At 35.3% G+C, this 23,765-nt stretch overlaps 1 protein-coding gene across 3 annotated transcripts in view; it reads right to left on the bottom strand.

Moving 5' to 3' along the window:
- DNTT (DNA nucleotidylexotransferase) overlaps positions 1–23,765 on the bottom strand; it is a 114,689-nt gene that overhangs the window by 49,976 nt on the left and 40,948 nt on the right. For all 3 annotated transcript variants that reach the window (XM_080596517.1, XM_080596516.1, XM_080596518.1), the window contains one exon: positions 8,433–8,535. In XM_080596517.1, the coding sequence (XP_080452643.1) occupies positions 8,433–8,535 (103 nt within the window). The remainder of the gene's footprint in view (positions 1–8,432; positions 8,536–23,765) is intronic.

Below are 23,765 nucleotides of genomic sequence, written 5' to 3'. Positions count from 1 at the left end.
TGAGAATAAAAATAGAAGTAATAGAGTGTTGTAAATTAATTCATTCTAATCCAGAACTGCAAGAAGAGCTGGGTGGAAGGGGCAGTGCTTTCCTCCAGCCTTGCTCTGTAGCCAGCAAACTTTCAACAACTCCTGTGGTTCCAGTAAACTATGCATTATCTCCCCCTAAGGTCCTTAGGAAAAGCATCTTTCTGTAATTCCTCGTACCTGTCTCTGTGCTTGTTCTTTGCGTTTATAAGCACCTTCCAAGGCCACTGATTTCCTGGGCATTTCAGATTTACTTTACACTCACAAAGCTTCTTAGATCTTTGGGATCTAAGGGCACACCTTCCATTGCTCTCATGTGAATCTCCCCCCACCAGTCAGAAAACTTCTCACCCAAAACACAGTACCTGGGACAAGACAAGGACCAACCTCCCTCTCTCTCGCCCAGCATGTCCTTTTTAAAGAATGCAAAATATCAAATACACAACAACAACAACAACAAAATAAATAAGGGAAATATTATCAATCACACTGCTTCCTTCAGTAATCCTTTCAGAGTAGAAATGGAGCTTGATACAATGCTCTGTATCACTGAAACCGTCTCTAGCAGGAAGACTTAGCTGGCAAAAAGATTTCACTTTCTGAGAGTGGTTGCACATGATGAAAACACTCAGATGGGTACCTGACTCCTGGTACTCTCAACCTTAATTTAGATTTTATAGATTCATAAAATATAGGAGATCACAGTGACTGCCTCCTCTGAGCACCAGATTACACAGACAGCAGAGATTTCTGAGATTTGCCTTTGCAAATGAAATCCAGCTTTGTTATAAAGGTTAGCAACAATAATGCATACCACTTCCTCCATAGGTTATCAAGTGTTTAATCATTATTACTAGAAGGAAAACTACTAAGTTGAATTTATTAACCATGCTTGGGCAGATCAGCTTTTTAGTTTTCTCTTCAAGACCAGCAGGCCAATCAACAATTGTCAGGTTGTCAGCATGTCATATGTGCTTATATATTTAAATCCACACATAGATCAAACTCAATTGATCAGAGAACTTTTCTCTGATAAGATGAATAGTGTGTTTCTTAAAACTTCCATCATCAGGATTGTTTTATGTCCTTGGATCAAAGTTTGTCTCACCTCTGAAGTCCCTCAAATGTTTACACATCCTCCTTCCTCTTCCTCTAGTATTTTTTATTTCAGTCTCACCTTAAAAAAAAAAAAACGGCCAAGAATACTTCCCGAGTTTTAGTTAACATATCACTTAATATAGGATAAAGAATAATCATATTAGCTTCTTTTTGTTGTTGTTTTGTTTTTCCTTTTTAAATATGCAATATTGAACTGGGATCATGTAGTAGTTTTCTTTCATGGTTATCAATAGCTAATTATAATGTTCTCCATGTCAGGCCTCTTCAAACACAGGTAACAATAAACTGATTTTTGGAAGGATATCTCCATATTAAACACCGAATTTAAAAATGTTATTTTGATTTTCTTTTTGATAATATATTGCAAGTTGTTAACTTTATGTGGTAACGTTAAATATCTTAGAAAATAGTTTACAGCAATAACATTACTATTATTACTATTATACTACTATATCAGAGGTACAATTCTGACAAAAAAAAAACATAACAAAAACAGTTAACAAGATATAATTTCCATGAGGAGACACTGATAGGTGTTGTTCTATTTTCAGCTTCCAGTTTTGTTTCTTTTTTTTTTTTTTTGATGATATTTCCACATTAACAGTCCCATAATTTTGGTAGGGATCACTCACAAGCTGTTTTATTGGTCACTGTGCCAGCCCTTTTAATGATAACTATTTGCTTTTCATTGACATTTCTTCTCTTCTTTGGAATTTTTCCTCAGATGAAGACTGTTATAAACTAATCTAAGAAAATTCCTTACGTAGCTCCTTCTAGGATTACTCGTTTCCTAGTCTGCTGATTTGAAAATGCTTAATTTTAGCAGGTGTTCTCTCACATCCGTCATTAAAACAGCTAGTAATTTTTTCTTGATTTTACCCCAACGTCACAAGGCACTGATGCTTACAATTTCCAAATATAAACTCAAAACAGCTGTTGAATGTTAATGCATAACTGCTTCTAATCTCACCCACTCTTACTGACAAACTATGCCTGACTTCAGGTTAATTCTTTTTTTAATCTTTTGTTGGTTTGTTTTTAATGCTAAAAAATTAATTTGATCTCATTGATCACTGACACTTAATTGATGACTTCAAACCTTTATTGAGCACTGACATTCTTCCCATTCTCTGTAAAAGCTTTTGGCCTCTTCATCAGTGTTTTCACATCTCCTACTTATTTTTCATTTCTTGTCTTTGAGATTTGGGACATTGCATAGCACATCCCAGAAGAAATCCAAATAATTTATTTCCTAACAACTAGAGTAGGCTTTGCTAAAGTGGCCTTTTTATTGTTCCAGGTACCTACATTTCCCACACCCGTATGCTGATTGTAGGTAGTGTGTTCAGATCACTAGTTTTGCACATTTACCTCAGTCTATATCAATGCTTCTTTGCTCTAATGAAATTGAATTCTCTTGGTGCAAAGAATTAGGAATTAAAGTCCATCTTTCTTAGATGAACTACAAAAGGAATGGAATTCCTACTGTAGGTGGGTGTTCTTAGCAGGATTTTTGTTCCTGACCACCTGATAAATCTAGGAAAACACAGACTGCAGTGGCTTCTCCCTTCACAGACAAGCACCTAGCTAGTGTCTTATCTCAGCGAGATCTGTGGACATGCTTACTTGGCCATCAGTAATTATTCCTTGGATTTTAAACCTGCAAGCTCTTGAGGAGATATGATTATGTATTACTACCTGTGTGTCTGCAATAGATAAAATGACATTGATATAAAATGCTCAGGCTTTTTAAGACATCTTTTGGGTGATCTCTTCTGCATCAGCTTTGCTTAGTTTTCAGAGTCATTTTTTTCAGCTTGCTACTCATTACAGAAATATACAGTTGTAAATGTAAACAGAGTCAATTTGATGTGAGTCTTTGCAGTACTACACACACTAAAAATGTTCCCTTTACCTAAAAATCATCCTGGATACCAGACCTACCAAAGGTCCTGCCTTTGAGTTCTCCCAGCTGCTTTAGAAGTACAAATTCCATCTATTAAATCACAGCATATAAAGAGAGTTTTTAAAGAGTTTTCTTTTAAAACTATTCCTATTGCCATGTTTAGGAACTTCAAGGCAATGCTCCTTGGGGCACCTGAGATTTAACATCAAGCAAATTATGAAGCATTTACAACAAATCAGTACTGGAGACTTCCTATTGCTGTTTTCCCTTGCTGACTAGGCCACATCTACTTGAATACATTTTAAGTATTTGCAGATGGTCATGGTTAGCAAATGTGAAAGATATTTAGGAAAGATATTTTAGAACTATATATCTCTGGGTTATCTTGTAGTGTTTTTTTTTTCAGTGTTTATTGGCTGGGCAGCTTCTAAAGCTGATAGAAAGAGCATAAGATGAAATACCCTGCTGTAAATATGTATTTCAATCTTTAAAAAAATTGCAGTTAGGCAACAATTACACAAGTGCTGAGTCCAACAAACGGTTGAAACCAAAAACAGATTCAAAGTCAGGGTACTGTTTTTAAATAGCAGCCAAAGCCTAGGTCATGTTCATTGTGATAATGTTTCCAATTAATGTGATTTGATAGAGCACTGGATATCACTGTCACCCCATAAAGTACAGTTGAAACAGCACTTCTATACATTTTGAAAAAGTATGACTTGAAGGGGCAGTCAGCTATGAAGTTTGCATGAAGTGTTGTCTACTGCTAGCTGAAAAATGCAGCCTTCACTTTAGTCTGTCAGGGAATCTGCAGCTGTTTGCAAATTTCTGTTTGATCTACACAACATAAACTGCTGTAGACCTTGTTTACGCAATCAAGTTTTAAAATGTGGGCATTTTCATGTCTCAAATTTACAACATCATCAAAATCAAATGTATTTTTTTAGTTATGTCAATACCCAAAGAATATCTTCCTTTTAAAATGATAATGCACGTTTACTTAAATAGACTGAATGCTGGCACATCAAAAGCATTGATATTGGAGTAAATGTTTGATCAAATTGAGGAAGTGTGAATTTTGAGAAGAATATGTAAACAATAGCTGAAGAATCAAATATGGTCTTTAGCATTCTTTGCTATTTTTAATTAAATGAAATGCTATCCCATTTTTAATGTTACAGTCATTATTCCTAAGTATTGGTAGCTGGGTTAATTCTGTTAAAGCAGAATAAGACTATTATATATCAACGGCAAATATAATACAATACGTTCTTCTGAAATATATATATGCTGTTGTTCTTGATTTCCTTCTAAGATGGTTTACTGAAGAGGAACAGTATTATTTTCACTGAAATACCTATAGCTAAACTGAAATAGGATGTAGGCATGTTAGTTCAAGGTTGCAACCCAGAAAAATCCCTACCTAGGTGAGACAAATGGAATTCTATAAAGTTGAACAGCTCAAGTAACTGATGCCTGGGAGCAGTCAATGCTGTTAGAGTGAGGAATCGTTAGGAAATGGCATCAAAGGCTTGATCAGCAATATAAAACTTTACAGCTGCTGCCTAATCATACAGCTGCCTTGGTCCCTTTGATGACAATTTTTTCAGCCTGAAGTTCCCCATACAGCAGAATGATCTAATTCTGGGCATGTCCTGAAAAGCCTGGTTTTGACAGGAATGTACAGTCCAGCACCAGAGTTCAGGAATGATATTTCCCTCTTTCCATGCCACGAGCATTTGCACTGGTGAGTGACAAGAATTGGTGGATAGGTTGGGACATATACATACACATGCATACATACTTACCCACATGTAGATAGACAGTACACACCAGACAAATCAGACTTCATGAGAACTGCCACTGCTGCCAGGATCCTTACTTAAAACATACGAGGCAGTGGAACCCTTCTGCCTACTTTATGCAATAACCCCAGAGCCAGGACAATCATATTCAGCCCCATCCTCTGCTTAAGAGGTTTAAGCCAAGTTCTCTCAAGTCCCACCAAAGTATTCGAGCCAGCATGCACTAGTTTATTTTAGGTAAGAATGTCCTCAGCTCCTGCTGAAACTGAGCCAAAATGCAACAAATAAAATAAAATAAAATTAAATTAAATTAAATTAAATTAAATTAAAATGTAAAAGGTGAGGCAACATTTGCTTACAAAGGAATGAATACAGGCCTGCATCTTTATAAGCAGAGAGAGCATTCATCTGAAAGAAATAAGCTATTTGCTCCAGCCTCACAACTATTTCTGTATCTAGTCTTAGAAACAGGTTTTGTTGCTACTAAAATCCAGCTGTCACTCAATAATGAAAGTGCGGCTGTTCTGTGAACCCTGTTTACAAAAAGCTACTTCCAGCAATGAAAAAGCCAGACTAGTTGCTTGTTCATCACCAGTTGCTTCAAGACTTCCTTTTCCTGACACGTTCACCTCAGCAAGGGTGAATGATAGAGTCTAACCCAGACCACAGAACGTTAAAATAAGTAAGCATAAGAAGGCACCGATGTTCCCATTTTCCTAAAAGCTGAAAGAAAAATGAAATGGCAATGTGGGCTAATGCAACATTATACTTTCATGAATATGAAAGAAAATAAAAATGGAGTACAGGAATGCCTGCAGTAATGGCATCTCTTCCTCTGTCGATGGTACATATCTAACAGGAACAGTGCTAAATACAGCTATATAGGTTTTTATCAAAAAATAAATCGCCCTTTATACAGCATGTGAATGAAACTGCACTGACACAGATGGCTCAGCCTGTTTGCCCATGGACTTCCAAGCACTAACCCACAGAGGAAGTAATTTCTTACTTTATGAAGTTTCTTGGAATCATTAAAACCATAACCTGTGTACTGCATTGCAGCTTTTCCATTTAGCCATTCTTCTTTGAAGTTCAGGGGAGACTTTGTGTTCTCTATTCCTCAGTCCATTTATCCCCGATGCTGCTGCATCAAAGAGCACAATGGTGTTGATTTAACCACTTAATTTTTCAACAGCTTTCAATGGAAGGATCTTGTTACATTAAATTTTTTGGCTAAGAAAAAGGCCCTTTTAAACTATTTAAATAAGGATGGGGTTCATAGTTTAGAAGTTAAACATTGCAGAATCCTTCACTAAGAGTTGTTGAAAGGAAGTCAACATCACGACCTCAGTGACATTCTTTGATGAATCTGGACTTTGAAGCAGTAGCACAAAAGTGGAAAGCTGTGAAACAACCACCAGGTGTACCGTCAAAAATATAAAAGTGCTTTAGGTTCTTTTTTCTTTTTTTTTCCTTTGCCCTTAGAAATCAAAGATAAAAAAGCAAGAGGAGTATAATTCCTCTCTTTCTTTTTGTATTTTCATTTTGCTGGCAGCTAATTTTTTTAGTAGTGACAGTAAAAGCCTGCATATTACAATGACCACAGCAGAGAGGCTGTATAAGAAGTGTTATAAGCCCCCAAAATTCTGGAGAAATAACAAAACACAGAAAATCTGTGTTCGTAGCTTTAAACAATTCCCAGTTTGTTTGGATTTGGTTCCACTACTTCCACTGTGCATCTCCCCTTCTGACATTTTCTTCATGCTGGGAGATCTCTAGAGGAATCTTAATCTTTTCATCAGACCCTTGGCCACCCTTGACCTGCACTCTTCCCTGCACTCAGTTCTGCCAAATTTTATTCCTTGGAAAAAAAAAAAATCAACAAGAATGATTTATTTTCTCTTTCTTTCCTTTCAGTTCCATTTAATGAAAACAACTCAGGGTGACCTGAAAAGCTTCTGCAGTTGCCAGACTTCTCAGATCACAGCCATTGTTCTCATTAATGTAAGTGAAGTGTGATGGAATGGGAGAAGGAATGAAAGGCTGCACCCAGGGACAGGCTCTAGACTCACCCTGTTGTCACTTTTACTTTCTGCTGTGTGGTAATAAACAGTTTTGGAGGATGTGCACATGCCTTCCCAGAGGTTCAAATCTGCTTAAGAAAGCAAAAGGACAGCTTCCAAGAAGAAATGCAGCTTTGCTCAGAATAAAGGGAGTGGGATGACTGAGAAAGAAGCTTTACATAAATAATAAAAAGATAAAAATAGAATTGCTCCTCATTAATTGCCACAGCTTCATTGCTTTTCAGTGGAGTATGATAAAGTATACCTTCTAGCAGTCTGCTTCAATATGTACACTTTCCATGCACAATTATGACAGAAATCAGAGAAATCTTTAAAATTAATAATAATCTGTTAACATTTTGGATAACAAGTCAGCCAAAAGAAGAGAAATTCCTCTAGGGTTGTATTTTACCAGGAAAGAACAAGTTTGAGCCAGTAGAAAGATTAAGCCAGTAGAAAGATTTTGACCACCTCTAAAATAGATCAGTTCTTCATAAAATCAGATGAGTTTTCGCTTGTTTGGAGAATATTTTTAGTATCTCTCACATGTTAACACATTATATGTTAATTAAAGTACATCAGTCAAGAATAAATTTGAAAGCATTCTCTCCAGGCTATCTGCACTGAAAGCTGACTTTGCTTAGCAGTGGGGCATGATGATCCATCTCAGACAGAGTGCTGGTCTTTTTTACATGTTGAAATGTACTCAAATCCTTTGAACACTACAGGAAGTAAACATTGAAAAATATCTTAGCTGGCCTGACAGGTAGGAAAAAAAAAAAAAGGCTTACCTTTCCCAACACACCATATTTCTGAGCCAGGAATATTTTGAGGTACCTGCACCTATTATAATTCAAGATCTTCTAACTTTAATGTTGCTTGGAACTGAAGAATGTTGAATGCAACAACAAACCTTAAATGAACAATTCTTCTGTGAAATGTGTGCATACATAAAAACCCAAACATCAAAGAGGACTACATCTATTTTTACCGTATTCCAATGAAAACCAGGAAAAGTGTTAATCTATGGGCTGAAAGGAAGACATAATTCCAGATGTTTTGTACCCAAGCTTTCAAACTTGCTAACATCGCATCATGGGGTTACAGAAGTTCACTATACCTAAAGCTGGAGCTCCCCAAAATAAAAGCAGTAACTTGGGGGAAACTACTCCCATCTCAAGGAGAAATTAAACAAATACTGTTTTGTTTCAAAGTATAACAGCTTTTCTGTGTCACCCAAAACTCCATTTAGCCTAACTTCTTACCTCTGATCAGTTGCAAATTCTTAGGGGAGGATATAATAGCGTGTGCAGAGCACCCCTGACATTCCCTTCAGCGCTGGAGGATACACTTAGTTCATCATGACTAATAATGAAATACAACAGCATGCAATTTCAAAATAGTGAAATCTTCTGTGAAAAGGAGTCAACATTCTTTAAGCACTACATAGGCTTAATTCCATGCTGTTAGAATGTTTTTTTTTTTTTAAGCCAAATATTATTAAGTTCATACCTGCTTTTTCCACGAGTCAACAACTTTATGCAGAAGTTCATCATCTTCTCTTGGTCCTGGATTGGTGATCAAAAAATCAATATCATGTCCAATCTTCTTACCCCTAGAAGTAATAAATAACAAGAAGAAAAAGAGCTAAGTTCTTGCTGAATTTCATGCTATTTTCAAAGATAATATTTTTTTCCTGCATTATAAAAAGAGTTTGCAGCATAAAGTGATAGCAATATTTCTTGAAATACAATCAAAATAGAATCTTCTATTTCTTTTATCGGGTCTGTCAGTGTTCTTTGTTAAGTAATAATTTAAAGTTTTGATGTATTTCCTCTGTTGTTCAGCTAGATACCGCAGATCAATTCAGTGATGTTAAATCTCTTTCTTCTCCTTAAGTCTCAGAAAATAAGGTTTCAGACATTGGATAAAAAAAAATTTAATCTAAATACTATAGAACATATTAGAAATGCAGTGCGGTAATAGCAGATAAACTTGCCAGTCTAACTACTACAGTCTTAAATATTTTTCTTTAGCTTTTGATTGACACTTTAATGAACAAAAGTGTGATGATGTGAAGTTTCATTATTTCTTTTTATGACAGAAATAAAATCTCCAAATATCTTACATTTCTTCTTTATTTTTAAAACGTAACAGTGATTTTTGCTATTGTTTTTTGGTTGGTTGGTTGTTTTTCTAGAATTTTTTGTTTGCTTCATTTTTTGAGAACAGTTCAGCCTTAATGTGACTAAAGCTTGTTTATTACATTTACTAAGGATTTCAGAATTAAATCTATATGCACAGAGTTTAATCGTAAATATTCCTAGGGAAAAATCATGTCATAACCTCTTGCTTTCCTTCATTTAGAGCACTCAGCTTGCCTTCATCCAGTTACCAAATATGTTATGCATAAATCAGATTAAGATGCAGCTATCATTAGAAAACAGGTGAAAGCAAGCTATCTGGAATGTTTCCCTTCAGAATCATAAAATGTTTGAGAAAGTCTGAAAATGTGTTCTGGAGTGCAATTCACCTGAGGACTGCAGAACCAATACAAGGCATTCATTTTGGTCTAAATGTTGCGTCAGGGACTGCATACGCATCTATTTATTGGCTTTAATCAGGCCAGGCTGAGAAGAAAGGGAAGATATTTATGCAAAGAAGATATTTCTGCAACTAGGTGCAGTATATAAAAGGTGGAGTAATCACCCAGAATCTGAAGCAGTGGCACCTGAGTGTAGCATATTTCCAAAATCTTCTCCATTAGAGGGAAAGTTTGCTCTTGCAGATGTTCACAAGGGTATGCAATGTTACAGTTCAGGTGTGTTTCAGTTCAATGCTATGTCCAGTATTCAGAGAAATTGTGAATTGTTACAAGAGTAGTGAAAATTGGAACTGTCTAAAACAAAAGATTTCCTTTTTTTTTTGTTTAATGAAATTGTACTTTCTCTTAAAATAATGCATAAAACTGAATCTGATTTGTTAGACTTGGAAATTTGTAGGGATAGAACTCATTGGCAAACATCTACTACCATTTGTATAACAGGAAATCATCTAGATGGACAGTAGAACTGCATTAGCAGCAAGATATAAAGAAATGAAAACCTAGGTTTTACATTTGACAAGCTGTCTAACTTGCTATAATGCAACTATTGTGCCATGTCTGCAGCGAAGTCAAAATTGCTTAAACAGGTGGAAATGATTTCAAAGACATTTCAAACAAAGCATCAGTCTAGGCTTAGAATCTGAAAAGCAATTCAAATTCAAGAAGTTAGTATTTCATGTAAGAGTTTTTTTTTTGAGGATGACATTTATTATCTCATAAATTACCATAATAATTTGAAGTTCTTACAAAGCAGTTTTTACTTACATGTTTCAAAATGTTTAATGTTTTTTTTTCAAAGGGAAGGAATTTGCTATTCCTATCTTGGAGATGCAGAAAGTGGCATAAGAAAACTTGCCTAAAATTATTAAAATGAAAATAATCAGAAGAACTTAGAAGCTGATAGAATCAGGAGCTGATTCCTGCTTTTTCCTCTGGTACTCAACACATACTCAATATATGCATATTTTAGGTTAACCATGTCTACAACCTCCTGCCTCAGGCTAGCCATAAAACCTCAAGAAATCTAAGGTGTTTCACTGGTCGTCTATTTCCCAAGACAGAGAGCATTTATTGAAATACTTCTGTCTGAAGTGATAGCATTTAGAACTGACATAAAAGCACACAATATAAAATCATTGTTATTATCAAATACATTTCGTATTCTCTTTGAACTAATTCTCATCGGGTTAATTTCTGACTGAAGTTGTCAGGCCATTACTGGAACGTTTAGTCACATTTCCACTAGTGCCACTTGCCAAATAATTTTTTTCATTCTAGATAAATGTACTACCTTCCTTAAAATATAAAAACAATCTAGTAAGCTCAAAAGCTGCATAATTTTACTTCTCATGGCTGTAAACCATGCAAAAAATGCAGTAAATTGTATGTTGGTTCAGATCATCATTCTATTGAAGTTGACAGGAGCATGGTCATTGATTACAGCAGGGTAGGGATTTTCTTCACATAGATATATACATAATATATATGTTTATATATAATGTTTATATATTTTTTGTGTATATGCATACAAGCATACAACCATTGGTATTCATAAACTCATGTAAAGGTCATATGGGATCAAAGAGTGCCAAGATGCTCTGTTCCAATCTCAGGAAGTAAGATCAACAATTATCTCTATATACATACCAACAGTTTCTCTGAAGATGAAGCTAACTGTATAACTTGATATGATTAAGTACCTGAGTATATACAAGTTAAACACCATGGTAACTGATATCTGATCCTCAAAACAGATTTGGAAACCCAGAATTCATCACCTGATTAAGTGCATCAGAGATGAAACCTCAATCTCTTGTTCATTCCCAAAGCTCGAGGGGAATGCTGCAGGCTTCAGTCTTTTCCCAACCTCACCACATTCAGGAAAGTGGGTTCCTTCAACAGGGTTAGAGATTGGCTCCACCATGATCTAGACGCTGAAGGGTGTTAACTAGGCATCATTTACTTAGAAATGAAAACAAACACTTTGAAAAATGAACTCCAAATTGCTGGGAGTGCCTGTCCTAGTTTATCTTAGCCCAATGACTCGTACACTGATCGCTCATCTTTTTATTGCCATATTTATCTCAGGAATACTGGCAATGTTCCTGCTTCACAAGAGGCAGCTCCTCAATCTTCTCTCCTGCCTTCCACAGCGGTGCAGTTCCAGGACCAGAGTTCAGAATTAGCCCTTGAGTGTCCACAGGTCATTTACTTACCTGTTAGCTCTTGGATTAAAAGCACTCAACCAAGAAGGAGAACACTTAGTCTGATGCTTTCACATCCAGGTTTTTTGTTAGTTTTCTTTCTTTTTTTTTTTTTTCCTGTTAAATAGGAAATGCAGAGCCAGTGCTTGGTGCAGGGAGGAGGGTCCTAAGAGTTCTCCTCTCTAAATGGTTATCCTCATGAGTACAGTGTATGACACTATTTCTGGCTCTACAAGTCTATTTTATACTGCAAAATAACATAAATCCACACAGGCTAGTGTGTTTAGTACACTAATAGATGGTCAGAGATGTAGGGATATGATTCTGGCATGCCACTGCCTCAGAACTCTAATTGCAAGGCTTTTATATAAAAGTTGAGTACTATTTTAAAAATAAAACTAATCAAATCCCTTTACATCATCTTTTTCATTCCTTTAAATCTAAACCTAAATCCTTTTTGGGCTGGGCTAATAAGAAAAACAGCACCTTGCAGAACTGAGATTGCAGCGTAGCTTTTGTCCTAATAATCTATTCAAGCTTGAGGACTACAAAAGACAGAACACTGTTAATTAACTGTGTTCAATTCTTGGCTGACTAAACTTGTATAAAGCTGATAATTAATTTACTGTTAAGGAACAGGTTGTTGGAATTTGCTTTTTGCTATTATTGTTTTAATACAAAATCTAAATTCCAAGTCATTAAGTATTGTTACTAAACTTAAATAAATGGATGAAATGATAATATAGTAAAGGATAATTACATTGTCCTATTCTATAAAGGAAATTTACAGAAGATTATATATTGTTGAGTATTATGTATGCAGAGTATTTTGAAGCCTCAGGATGTTCTGCAGCAGCTAAGCCATATCAGTGGCAATTCTCATGAAATGATTTTAGTTTAGAAAAGATGTACTGATATTTCTCTACCACTCACAAAGCTTCACTAATGGAGGAGCTAAGCCACCTTTTTGCAGTAGTGAGTTACGTGTCAAAGCCCTGAAAACCATTCAGCAAGCTTTGTGCTTATACAGAGTTCAAGTGGATACAGCAGAAAATGCTGTATTTCCATGTATGTGCTTGCATTAGATATCACTGCAAGTCTTTCTTAACGTTGCAAGACCTTGAAGTGGGTGAAACACAAAATGATCAAAAGCCTATGTTCATAAGAGTAAGTGTATTTAATGCTTAGCATTTTCTAGAAAATATAAGCAACAAAGTAGCTCACAGGCAGCACAATGCCTTTGGATGGACCTGCCATAACACTGATATATTATTACCTTTACTATTGACACCATGTGGTTCATAGAAATATTACTTCTCAGTGTTGCCACAATATGCTGGGCTTTGTCTGCAAACTAAGTAAAGGAGTTTCTTCTTTGACATGCTGCTGTTTAAGTCCTAGATTTGTTCATCAGCATATTCTCTATCAGCTCCCTTCAGCCGTGAAGACGTTCTCCAAGAGCAGTGCATTACTACAGTCAGATGGTATCAATATCTGCTCTGTGTATGTAATCACTCACAGTACATACAAACAACCCTGCATTTTCCACCTAAGCTTTCTATACTATGGTTGTTCTTCACTGGTTTACTCTATCCCTGATTTTCTGTCAGGTCTTCATCATTTTGGTCCACGGTATGATTTCTTTTTTTTTTTTTTTCCCCCACACACTACAGATCACGTTTTTAAAATATTTTATGTTCTACTGCTGTGATGTTCTCACTCTTGTCTGTTTGTTTGGCATTCAGAGACTATGGGAATGCTAAGGAGGAATACTCAGATCTAGGTATTTTCTGTTACCTTGGAATTCTCTCCTAACTTGATTTTATAGTCTCTGTGTTCTTGGATTTTTCTTCTTGGGTGCACCTCACTCATTATTTCTCCATGACAGCTCTTTAAAATGTACCTGTTTTCTAGAAGTTCCAAGAAGCATATTCTGATAGACATAAAGTTTTCTCTCATTTGACAATCCAACAGTTACCCTGCTGTGGAATAAACCAGAATGAATGGGATAAATCCTTGAATAAAATTCTTCCACCCCCCCAAGGAAAACTGATTTTAATTCTATATGAAATCAGTTCTCAGATGAAAGATTTACCTCAAATCTGTCCTTACTTGCTAAATAACAAATTATTTGTCTGACTTCTGATTAGAAGTCTGGCTACAAGTTTTTGACCAGGAATCCACTTTAGTATCAGGCTTTCCAAGGTAGTCTAAAATACACTTTTTTCTCTACCTTTGACATATTCTTGAATTTAATCAACTCTTAAAATCATCTTAGAAAGAGGGCACTTGAAAATCCTTTTGGGGGGAAGAAGACACTTAAGATTCAGAAGACAATAAAGGTTTTCAAAATCTGCTCAGAAAAATCACCAGAGATGACTTTGGCACACTGGCAGGGCGCTCTCAGAGCTTGGACTGGAGACAAGCTGGCCAACTTGTATTTCTGTGCTAAATCCTTCAGTGTTTGCACATAGCACACCACCATTGATATCAGAGGCAGTAACCACATGCATGAAGCCAAACATTTGTGTAAGAGCCTGGAGGACTGAAAACTAGCACGTGCTCATTTTCAATATCTGTTGAACTATATTAACTAAGGAAGAAATATAAATTGAAGTGGGCAGGATTCATGGAATTAATCAAATTAATTATGTATAATTAATTACATAACAAATCTTCAAATCATACACTCAAGTGACTACCACAAACTATAACAATGAAGTTGGTATATTTTGCAAATAATGGAGAACAGAAAGGGATTTGGAATAGACATTTCAGGTGTCCTTCTATTTGACTAAAACTTTTATTCCTGCTAAAACTGTGGGAAAAAAAATGGCTTGTGTAGGAAAGAAGACAAATTCTTAAACATTTGGGTATTAGATAATATTCTGAGTTAGTCTGTTTGATGAAACTGTATTGTGTTTACTAAGACAATACACTTAAAGCAATATTAATATTCAGATTCAGGAGATTGAAGAGATATTAAAAACGCTAATGGATATATTACCTGTATCATTTGCAAAATTTACACTGAATTAGAAAAAAAGCTACAGCTATGAAATAGCTGTCTGAGAATAATTGCTATTAGGAAATACAGGAAGAAAAAAAAAATAAAACAGGCCATCAGGAATTTCTGTGCAACCAATATTCATAATAAACGTGTTAAGATTTTTAAACTCTTATTTCTCTGACCATTTTAGTGGTTAATCACATTTTGATTCAGAAAGATAGGAAAATCTGTTAAGGAAACCTCAGACCAGAACTACATAGAGCAGATAGCATATGGAGAATGTGAACAAAATACCACAGAATACAAATCTCCCTTCCCTCCAAAGAGCTCAGATTAAAAGGAATGCAGCTGAAAGTCGTCTGCAGAGCAAGCTGGACACTAGCTAAGATGCTGAAAGCCAATATAAAAAAATGACAAGTCCTTGTCATTTTCCTTTCCACCATTTCTGGAAAGAAACATGAGAACTCGTTACATGTTAAGTGCCATCTTCTCTGCATTCTTCTTTTGGGAAATGGAAAGAGGACAGCTTCTAGACAGACATCCCCAAGTGATTTGAACATATGCAAGGCCATTTGAATATTTCCTTGAATATAGATGAGCAACATGCAAAAATATCTAGGAAGATCAAATGTAATTGCTAAAGTGATGATTGTGTGGCAATGGAAAAGGGATTAAATGTTGCAGAACATTACACAAAGCTGAAGAAATGGACAAATTGTGATACAGCACAATGAACTTTTGTTTAGGCAGCAATGACAGAGCTTGGATAAGTAGTAGCACAATCACCCCTTTTAGATATAGCAAACAAATTGTTTATAAGTGCCATAACATACATGTTCCTGAGGGAAAACTCTAGTAGCTTCAGCATGCAGACATAGTCAAACATTACAATTACAGCTACATTCAAACATGCACACACATGTATACAGAGTTCAAAGATTTTTCTGTCTATTCTGATATTGATGCCATAATTTTACTCTAGGGGGGTATCCTTTTGCTCTTGCTTATCCTCTTGCTCTGCTACCCACTGTACTGGCAACGTACAGCTATTATTTGACATCAGCCGAGTTCAACTAAATAGAAGTACCATAGTAATTCTGTCTCTAGTAACTGCAGACCTGATTAAGGTACATCTACTACTTGTCTTCCACCAGTATGTGCCTTCTCAGAAAAAGAGGGACAGAAATTTTTATTCCAAATCCCAGGTACTTTGAACACTTGTGGGTTTGCTTACTAAGCAGTCTTTGATGAAACCCTGAAGTAGAGATGCATGATTTCTAACAGCCAGATATGAAAATAATTCTGAGTTACTGTCATTCAAATGATGAAGACCTACATTTCTTTAGTAAACCCTACTACAAAGAAAAAAAAATATCTTTAAGCTGAAAGTACTGAAGGGTGACATTGCTACCGCTCTTACACAGAAGGTAAAATCCTGGACTGCTTAATATCCAGAAGGGAAAAATTTCATTGATTACAAAGTAATCAGAGATGTCATTCTTGATTTCTCCTCAACTGTAACATTACAGATTTTAAAGCCTTCTTGAATAGCTATACTAAGGTTTCCATATTCAGGTGAAAGTTACTAGCAGTTTAATAAAATACAAATGCAAAGTAGACCAATAAGGAAAATTCTCAGAACATTTTGCCTAAGTGGCTTTACTGAATACAGTATTTAATTAGAAAATGATAATTTCAGCATAGTGTCTTTTGTGATTTTTTTCAGGTCTGAAATTTAGACCTATAGTAGGTGGCTTTATTGACTCGAAAGGGCATTGACTTTTGCTAGGTATATAATTAATACAGTGACAGGTAAGAACAAGTCACTTTCTAAGGAAAGGAACAGAACCTGATCTGTAAAAGGACTTCTGCAATGGTGATTTCAGGATGAAGGATTTTGTTGAATGGAAGAAATTAGAATGTTTCTAAGCATCTGCAACAACAAGAACTGGGTAATAGCTAGGAAAAAAAATTGTTTAAAAAAATATTGTTTGTGACAGAAATGTTCTTCCAAATTACAATAGTATGCTGTGTAACATTTATTTGAGGTTGTTTCCTCAGAAACTCTCTGTTATGTATTTGATCAATACCACACAAAGTATTAACAGCCTGAGTAGTAACATAAATATCATACCAGCCCATTGCTATCATAAATGACCAGCTAAACCCCATATACCACACACAAGCTGTTCTTCAAATCACTGTCAGCTTTTGCTGAGCAGCTGTCCTTAATATTCAAGTCAGCTCCACATTTTCAAAACAACATTTAGATTCAACAGTGCCAATGTAATGTTGATTCACATACATTTCGAATAGATAGTGTGAAAATAAATGCTCACTGAAGTGCAAAAGCAGCTCAACCAAAGTTAACAGTCCAAAAACACTGACACAGAGAAAACAGAGAGAGCAGAATGCAGAGAGCAACTGTTCACGAGTCTGACTTGTGCCATGTTCTGATTACTTTGTCAGCAGAGGGAGAGTGGAAGAGGAGCATTCAGTCAGAATAAACTAGGGGCACTTGACCATGCAAAACTCTACTACCAACTTCACTTGCTCTTTAGGTGCATGGACTTCATACTTCCATCTTAAACATGACAGAGACGCAAGACCAATGAGGACACCAGTGGCAAGATTTCATTTTATAGTTCATCAAATTGGATAGTCAGGAGGCTCATCTGTACCATTTATCACAGTGGAGAGAGAATAAACTTACCAGAGATTGTAGTACATATATTTTGTAGCTGGACTCTGATTTTAGTGCCTGGTGTTTCAGTCACCCTCCTGGACTTGATTTGCACAAGCATGGGACAGGTGATGAAAAATTGGAGTTAAATTTTTTTAGAAATCTAAACCCAAACTGATCCAAGTTGTGTATTCCATATCAAAAGAAATTCTGGAATCCCTGTCCTCAATGATAATTCTTCCCTGACTGTAAAGCACAGGGCTCTTTGGGGGCATAATTAATAGCTGTGAGATGGTTTAATAGGATGCTGATTAATGGCTGAAATGGCAATAATCAAATCAAATTAACTGAAATAAATTCTGCTACCAGCAAAGACAATTAAATGTAAAATTGACTTCATGATACATCTAACTGAAAAGATAACATACAGTTATGAGATATACTCTGACTCCTTTTGAGGCATTTTGTGGGTAAAAAAGAATGCTGTTGTAGCTTTGTCTGCAGAACTACTTTTTGTATTGATCTAAAAATAAAATAATTATAGATTAGAATGTCTCCAAAATAGTGAAAACTGAGCCAGTGTTCTCCTGGGCAGCTATAAATCAGGTTTCTGTTCAAAGGTTTAAATTGCCAAAGACAGCATTTAGCAGTTTCTTCACACAGCTAAGTTATTCGACATAAACTCAGCTGAGCTACATAAGTATTTGGCAAAGGTTCACAGGTGTCTTCTTAGGAGACATGCTTGAGGGTGGACACTTCATTAAAATGCTACTTTTCTTGCCCAGTGTAACACTAATTCTAATTCACCAGAGGCAGAATTCATTTTCCATAGCTGTGGAAGCCATTTATTTTATTTTTGAAGTTAATCCAGCTCTGCGCTGAAGAAGCAATGGAAAAATCCCTTCCCCTTTAGGAGCAGAAAGTTTACTTACAAAACATTAGGGAATATAACTTTAATACTCCATACACAAAACAAGCTCTTGTTTTTATTTATTCAGCAGGATATCAATTATCAACACTGTGGAGCATGAGTAGTTGTTGTTCAAAGACGAACTTCAAGAATATACCTAACAATGTAGAGAATGCATTAATTAAGAGATTCTCTTGTATTAACTTGGGATAAAGAAGTGTCACCTACTGTAGCAAAAGGGATCACATCTACAGATATTTATGTGAGTTGTGCTGTGTGGGTGAAAACCACTGAAGTTAGGAGAACCAGTGTGAAACTTGTGAAATACCAGTTAAATCTTACTTAAAACCTAATTTCACCTTCAGTGACTGTATTGCCTCAAAGAGTGTAGCAATGAGTGCCATTGCCTTGGTTCTCATTAAATGAATTTTCAAAGACCAAGTGTATGCTATGCTTTACTGTCTTTCTTTTCTGATCCAAATGAAACTATTTCTCAGCGTACAAGATACCTGCCTACTTCTCTTCATGTCATGCTGATGTCTTTTTTCAAGCTTTGCTTTAGCAGTTATTTGACATTACTTTCACACAGCAAGAAAAAAAAAAGGGGATAAAACGGAATGATTATTCACTGAAAGACTTAAATGGCTGGTTGTATTGGTAATTTAAATTATCTGCTGAACTTGTACAACTGTATCAGATTATCTGCACTAAAAATTATTTAATGGGTTAAAAATATTATAATGCAAAAACTCTGAAAAGATTTATTTCCCTGTCTTGTGAAATGAACTATTGATGAATGGTGGGTTTATGTACTGACTTCTGTAGACTCAGCCAAATGGTCATTTCATAGCATACTCTGTTTAAAATAAACCTGTTTAAGTTTTCTCTTATACATGGATGTACAAGAAAAATATTATGTTATGGTGCATCATGAAAAATGTAATAGTAGTATAATAGTCAAAATCTGAAGACCTGACCAAAAAAAAAAAAGACCTGAAAGCATTCCACAAATAAAATTACATACAATCCAGTTGACCTATTTTTGTATGCATTACTCACACTATAAAATTAATTCCTTTCTACTTTAGCTCAACTTCAGAGCTGTTAGAAAACAGAAAATTAAATTGCATGAAAAATAGTCATCAAAAATAAATTCCAATTAATTTTATTATGTAATTTAAAAATCGATTATAAAACTTGTCCTCTACCAGACTACTTTCTACTGAGAGACTCAAAAATAGGTTAACGGCCATGTAAGAATTTAACCACCTACTTCTTAATTAGAAAGTAGAGCTATCTCTAGATATTATAACAGTTGCACTGCCTGGATGGCATTATTGTCTTCCAGCTTCCAGCAAAACTGCTTGAATGTGGCTGTCATCAGTTATACCCTGATGTCGTATATTTATCTCTGGCTTGTGCACAAGACTTTTTCCTACTAACAGCTCTAGACTGCCTGAATTCTTTATCTGAAGTAAATTCACTATTCCACCAACCAAAACAAAACTATGCTTAAGCTTTGAATCACCATGAGTGCTGTCTCAATTTCATGTAAATAATGCAACTGTACCTGGAAGCTGTCCATATAATTTCAAGCTTTTAAAGCTTATGAAATGTACCATACCAATCTGTCACAGTTTTATTTAAAGTCATAAAATACATTACTGAAGTTTTACTTCTGCTGTCTTGGCAAATCCTTTAAATTATACCCCATTCCAATCAAGCATTTCAAATGACATCATAGAAACTTCCTGCATACATAAATTCTCCTGAGTGCCAATCAATGCTGAAGCAAAGCCTCTTCAACACTGTTTGAAAAAAAAAAATATCCACTCCAATGAGTTCTGATGTGGATTTGAGATCTCATGTATTCTGCTGAAATGGAAGAGTATGCAGATGATAATTTAATCTTAAATTGTCTATCCAGTTTTGCATGTGCAAACTCTACTGTCAGCATATTGTATGACAATATGCAGCAAAATCTCACTCTTAAGAAAAACTCTATGACACTGGTACAATATCTGCAGTTACCAAAAACTGTAAAATTTTAATTCTGAAATCTGCAGGGAGGAGGAAAAAAAAAAAAAAGAACGCATTCCAATAGATATGAAGTATTGAAGAATTGGGGTAGACTAGAAATAAGATGCATTGTTATTTGTAAGAGACATCTCAGATAACTAATCTCAGATAAGAGACAGCCCAGATAACTTGAAATGCCTAGCCTCTTCTGGCTTAATTCAAAGGCTTAAAAACCTTAGACCGAGAACCAAGGAAATTCAACTACCTCTACTTATAAAGAATGAAACAAAGACATCAGTGTATTCAAAAATGCCAGGTGTTTTGGGTACCTCTGAGATGATGAACTTATTTAAAAAGAAAAAAATATATATATATATATATATATATAAGATAAAGAAAATGGCCTCTCACTCTCTCCAAGAAGAAATCAATCTGAAATAATTAAAGGAGAGGGCTAAGAATTTTAGGACTTTAGGATTTTAGGTAGCTGGTGACCAGCACTACTCAACACACACTGTTCTGCCACAGAATGAAATTTACCATTATGAGGTATTTAGATGTGGGTAATCAAGAGCTGGCTGTAAATACTACATGTACTCCAGCTCCCTAAAGGTAGAACTAAACAAGTGACATTCTGGATTTGTAAATCATAGAAACAAAGTGAAAAAAAGAGAACTGGGGGGGGAGCTCTATCTGAACTGGTACATAATCTACTGAAGCGTCACATTTTAAACAACATTAGCTGTAAACCCAAACCTCAGCTAAGCAAAATACATATTGCTAAAACAATAACCCAGTGATCTCTTCAGCATTATTAATAATGCAGCAGAGAAAACAAAAAGGTCAGCTGCATTCAAATTATTTACTGAAATAAGTAGACAACAGCCTGCATTATTAATTATGAAAGCTGCATATTTTTAAAAATGCTTTTATGAAGCTATTAGTCACACTTTTTTTTTTTTTAAGTGGAAAAAATGATTTTGCAACTAAGGCAGTTTCCATTTACTAGTTTAGATTTTTGTCCAAAATATGTACATATATATTTTTCCAGAATTATATTTATATTCTACTTATACACATTAATGAAATTATCAATAAGATAATATTTAAGATATATTTTATTTTGAAAGAAGAAAAAAATGTATACTGACACTGTAGCTAAATTAACAAATCACTTCATAGCAACAGTTTTTTCTGTTTTGAAGCTTTCTGGTGGTGGAGTTAAAATGTGCTTTCAATCCCAGCTCATTTTAATTCTCTCTAGCTAACTCCCTTGAGAGTTTCAAATGGATTATTTACCTTTGCCGTATCCCTTTGTTACGGAACTTCCATCAAAACGTTCTTTTCCATGCGTGTCTAATTTGGCATTTCCAAAAATCAAAACATGCACTTTAAATGATTTAAAAGACAATATTAATGCTCACGCAAGGAAGGAAAAAAGTGCATTTTCAGAATGTCTGAATGATATTAGATGCTCAGCCTGGGTTTCACTTGGCAGTGACGGGACAATCTGTAGAATCAACCTACCATAAAAAGAAAAGTTCCTATGTGCTTCCTGCTGAGCTGTACTGGTATTTATACAAACATGACAGATTTTCTATTAAAATTCCTTGAACTGAGAAATAGATTACGTGCATCACGGGGGGGGGGGGGAGACAACACCCTCCCCCCAACCTCACTTTCCCCAACTTCTAACATAAAATAGAATTGAGACTTCTGTTTGAGCTGGTGGTGCGATGTCTGAGGGGCACGAGGAATTGTTTGTGCTTGTGGGTCAGTCACAAAGCCATTAAAAAACTGATTTATAAAGTTGAACTTTCTGGCATCTTCTGGCAATATGTCTAACTCTATTTGCGGCTATTTTAAGGTATTTTATTCATCTATTCTGTATAATGGAATATAATATCTACTCATTTCAAATTTAAACTACTGTGTGGTTGCTAGCATACAGTTGCAGGCTAGTGATTCTGAGTCTAGGTTTCCTGTCTGTCAAGAAACTAAAGGTTTGCTAAAGTACTTCTGAAAAAATATTATGCGTAGTTTAAACTTGAAGCATATATACAATCCCTTACCTATGCATACAATATATATCCAATTCCATGACTATACTCATATAGCCCTATTGCAAGTAAGGTAGCTGGGAATTTTACGGAAGCCATAATCTGGAGATCAGATAGCTTTTGTCTGAGATGTATTTTGGACTGTGTAATCTACTAATTCTGTCTGATGGAAGAGGAGTTTACTCTTATGGGACATATTTAGAAAACTAAGCATTTATAGAAAAAATAATATTTACTATTAAAGTGGACATATTTTACACCAGAATTATGGGATAAAATTACAACCATTTTGCAATCAGTTTTCAAACTTAAATTGAAATTCAGAACTTGTCAACTTGGCCAGCATCAGTGTTTTGCAAAGATAGCCATGCTGTGTGAAATCACACTATTAGCCAGCAGTTCCCTGGAGCAGAAACAGTTATACCTTTTGGGCCAATGTAGGTTATTCCATTTGAGAAAATCATTTAAAGTGTATTGGCAAAGGAACACCACATCTCCACAGAGAAACATTACTAATGTACTCTACAAGTATAAGCATAACAGAAAACCCTTCTAAAGTGTAAACAACCCTGTCATTAAATCCACCTTCTTCCTTAAGTTAAATCTCACCACAGTGAAATCTTTTACCCTCCTTTAAAAAATTCCCTTGCTTTGCTTCAAGACATGATCCTCCATTAATCTAAGGAGGTTATGAAGTTGCCTTAGTTGATTTAATCTTAAATTGAAATTTTCTGTGATTGTTCTTAGCCAACTTCTTTAATTCCTAAACCATGGCATGGAGATATTCTGTCTGAGAACAAAATTTTGAGTGTTCTCTCCATGGCATTTTTCCTGATCCAGACATTATAGAGTTCTTCCCATGTACTTTTAAAGACACACTCAGTGAGTCAGTCATAATTCTCTAAACTCTTGATCCGACTTCTTCCTGAATATAATCTTAATATAATCTTTTTCAACCTGCACTGGGTTGAAATATGTCCCCAAATAATAGGGTATCTTAAAGGTGTCTTCATACTCTCATTACCTATAGCTATCATAGCTGATGATTATAACTCAGTGCATCTTATCAGATCTGCTGCTCTCTATTTAATGCTGATTTTTCCATTCTTCAAAAAGATTGCCTGAAACATTTCCATCCAACTTTCCCACAGCATAGCAACGATCTATAATAGATTCCACCATCCTGAAATTAAAAGCAACAAAAAGGACTATTTCTGGCAACCTCTTATAGCAGGCATTGCCTACACAATTTATTTTTAACGATTTTAATTTTTCCTTGTTATCTGACATGTAGAAAATGTCCTTTCTGACTTACATCTTAATAAAAAAAAAAAGTCAGCAGTTACCTCCTCAT

The sequence above is a fragment of the Anser brachyrhynchus genome (genome assembly GCF_964034855.1).
Source record: "Anser brachyrhynchus genome assembly, chromosome: 6".
In the NCBI taxonomy this organism is placed as follows: domain Eukaryota; kingdom Metazoa; phylum Chordata; class Aves; order Anseriformes; family Anatidae; genus Anser; species Anser brachyrhynchus.
This window is presented reverse-complemented; position numbering and strand designations above follow the sequence as displayed.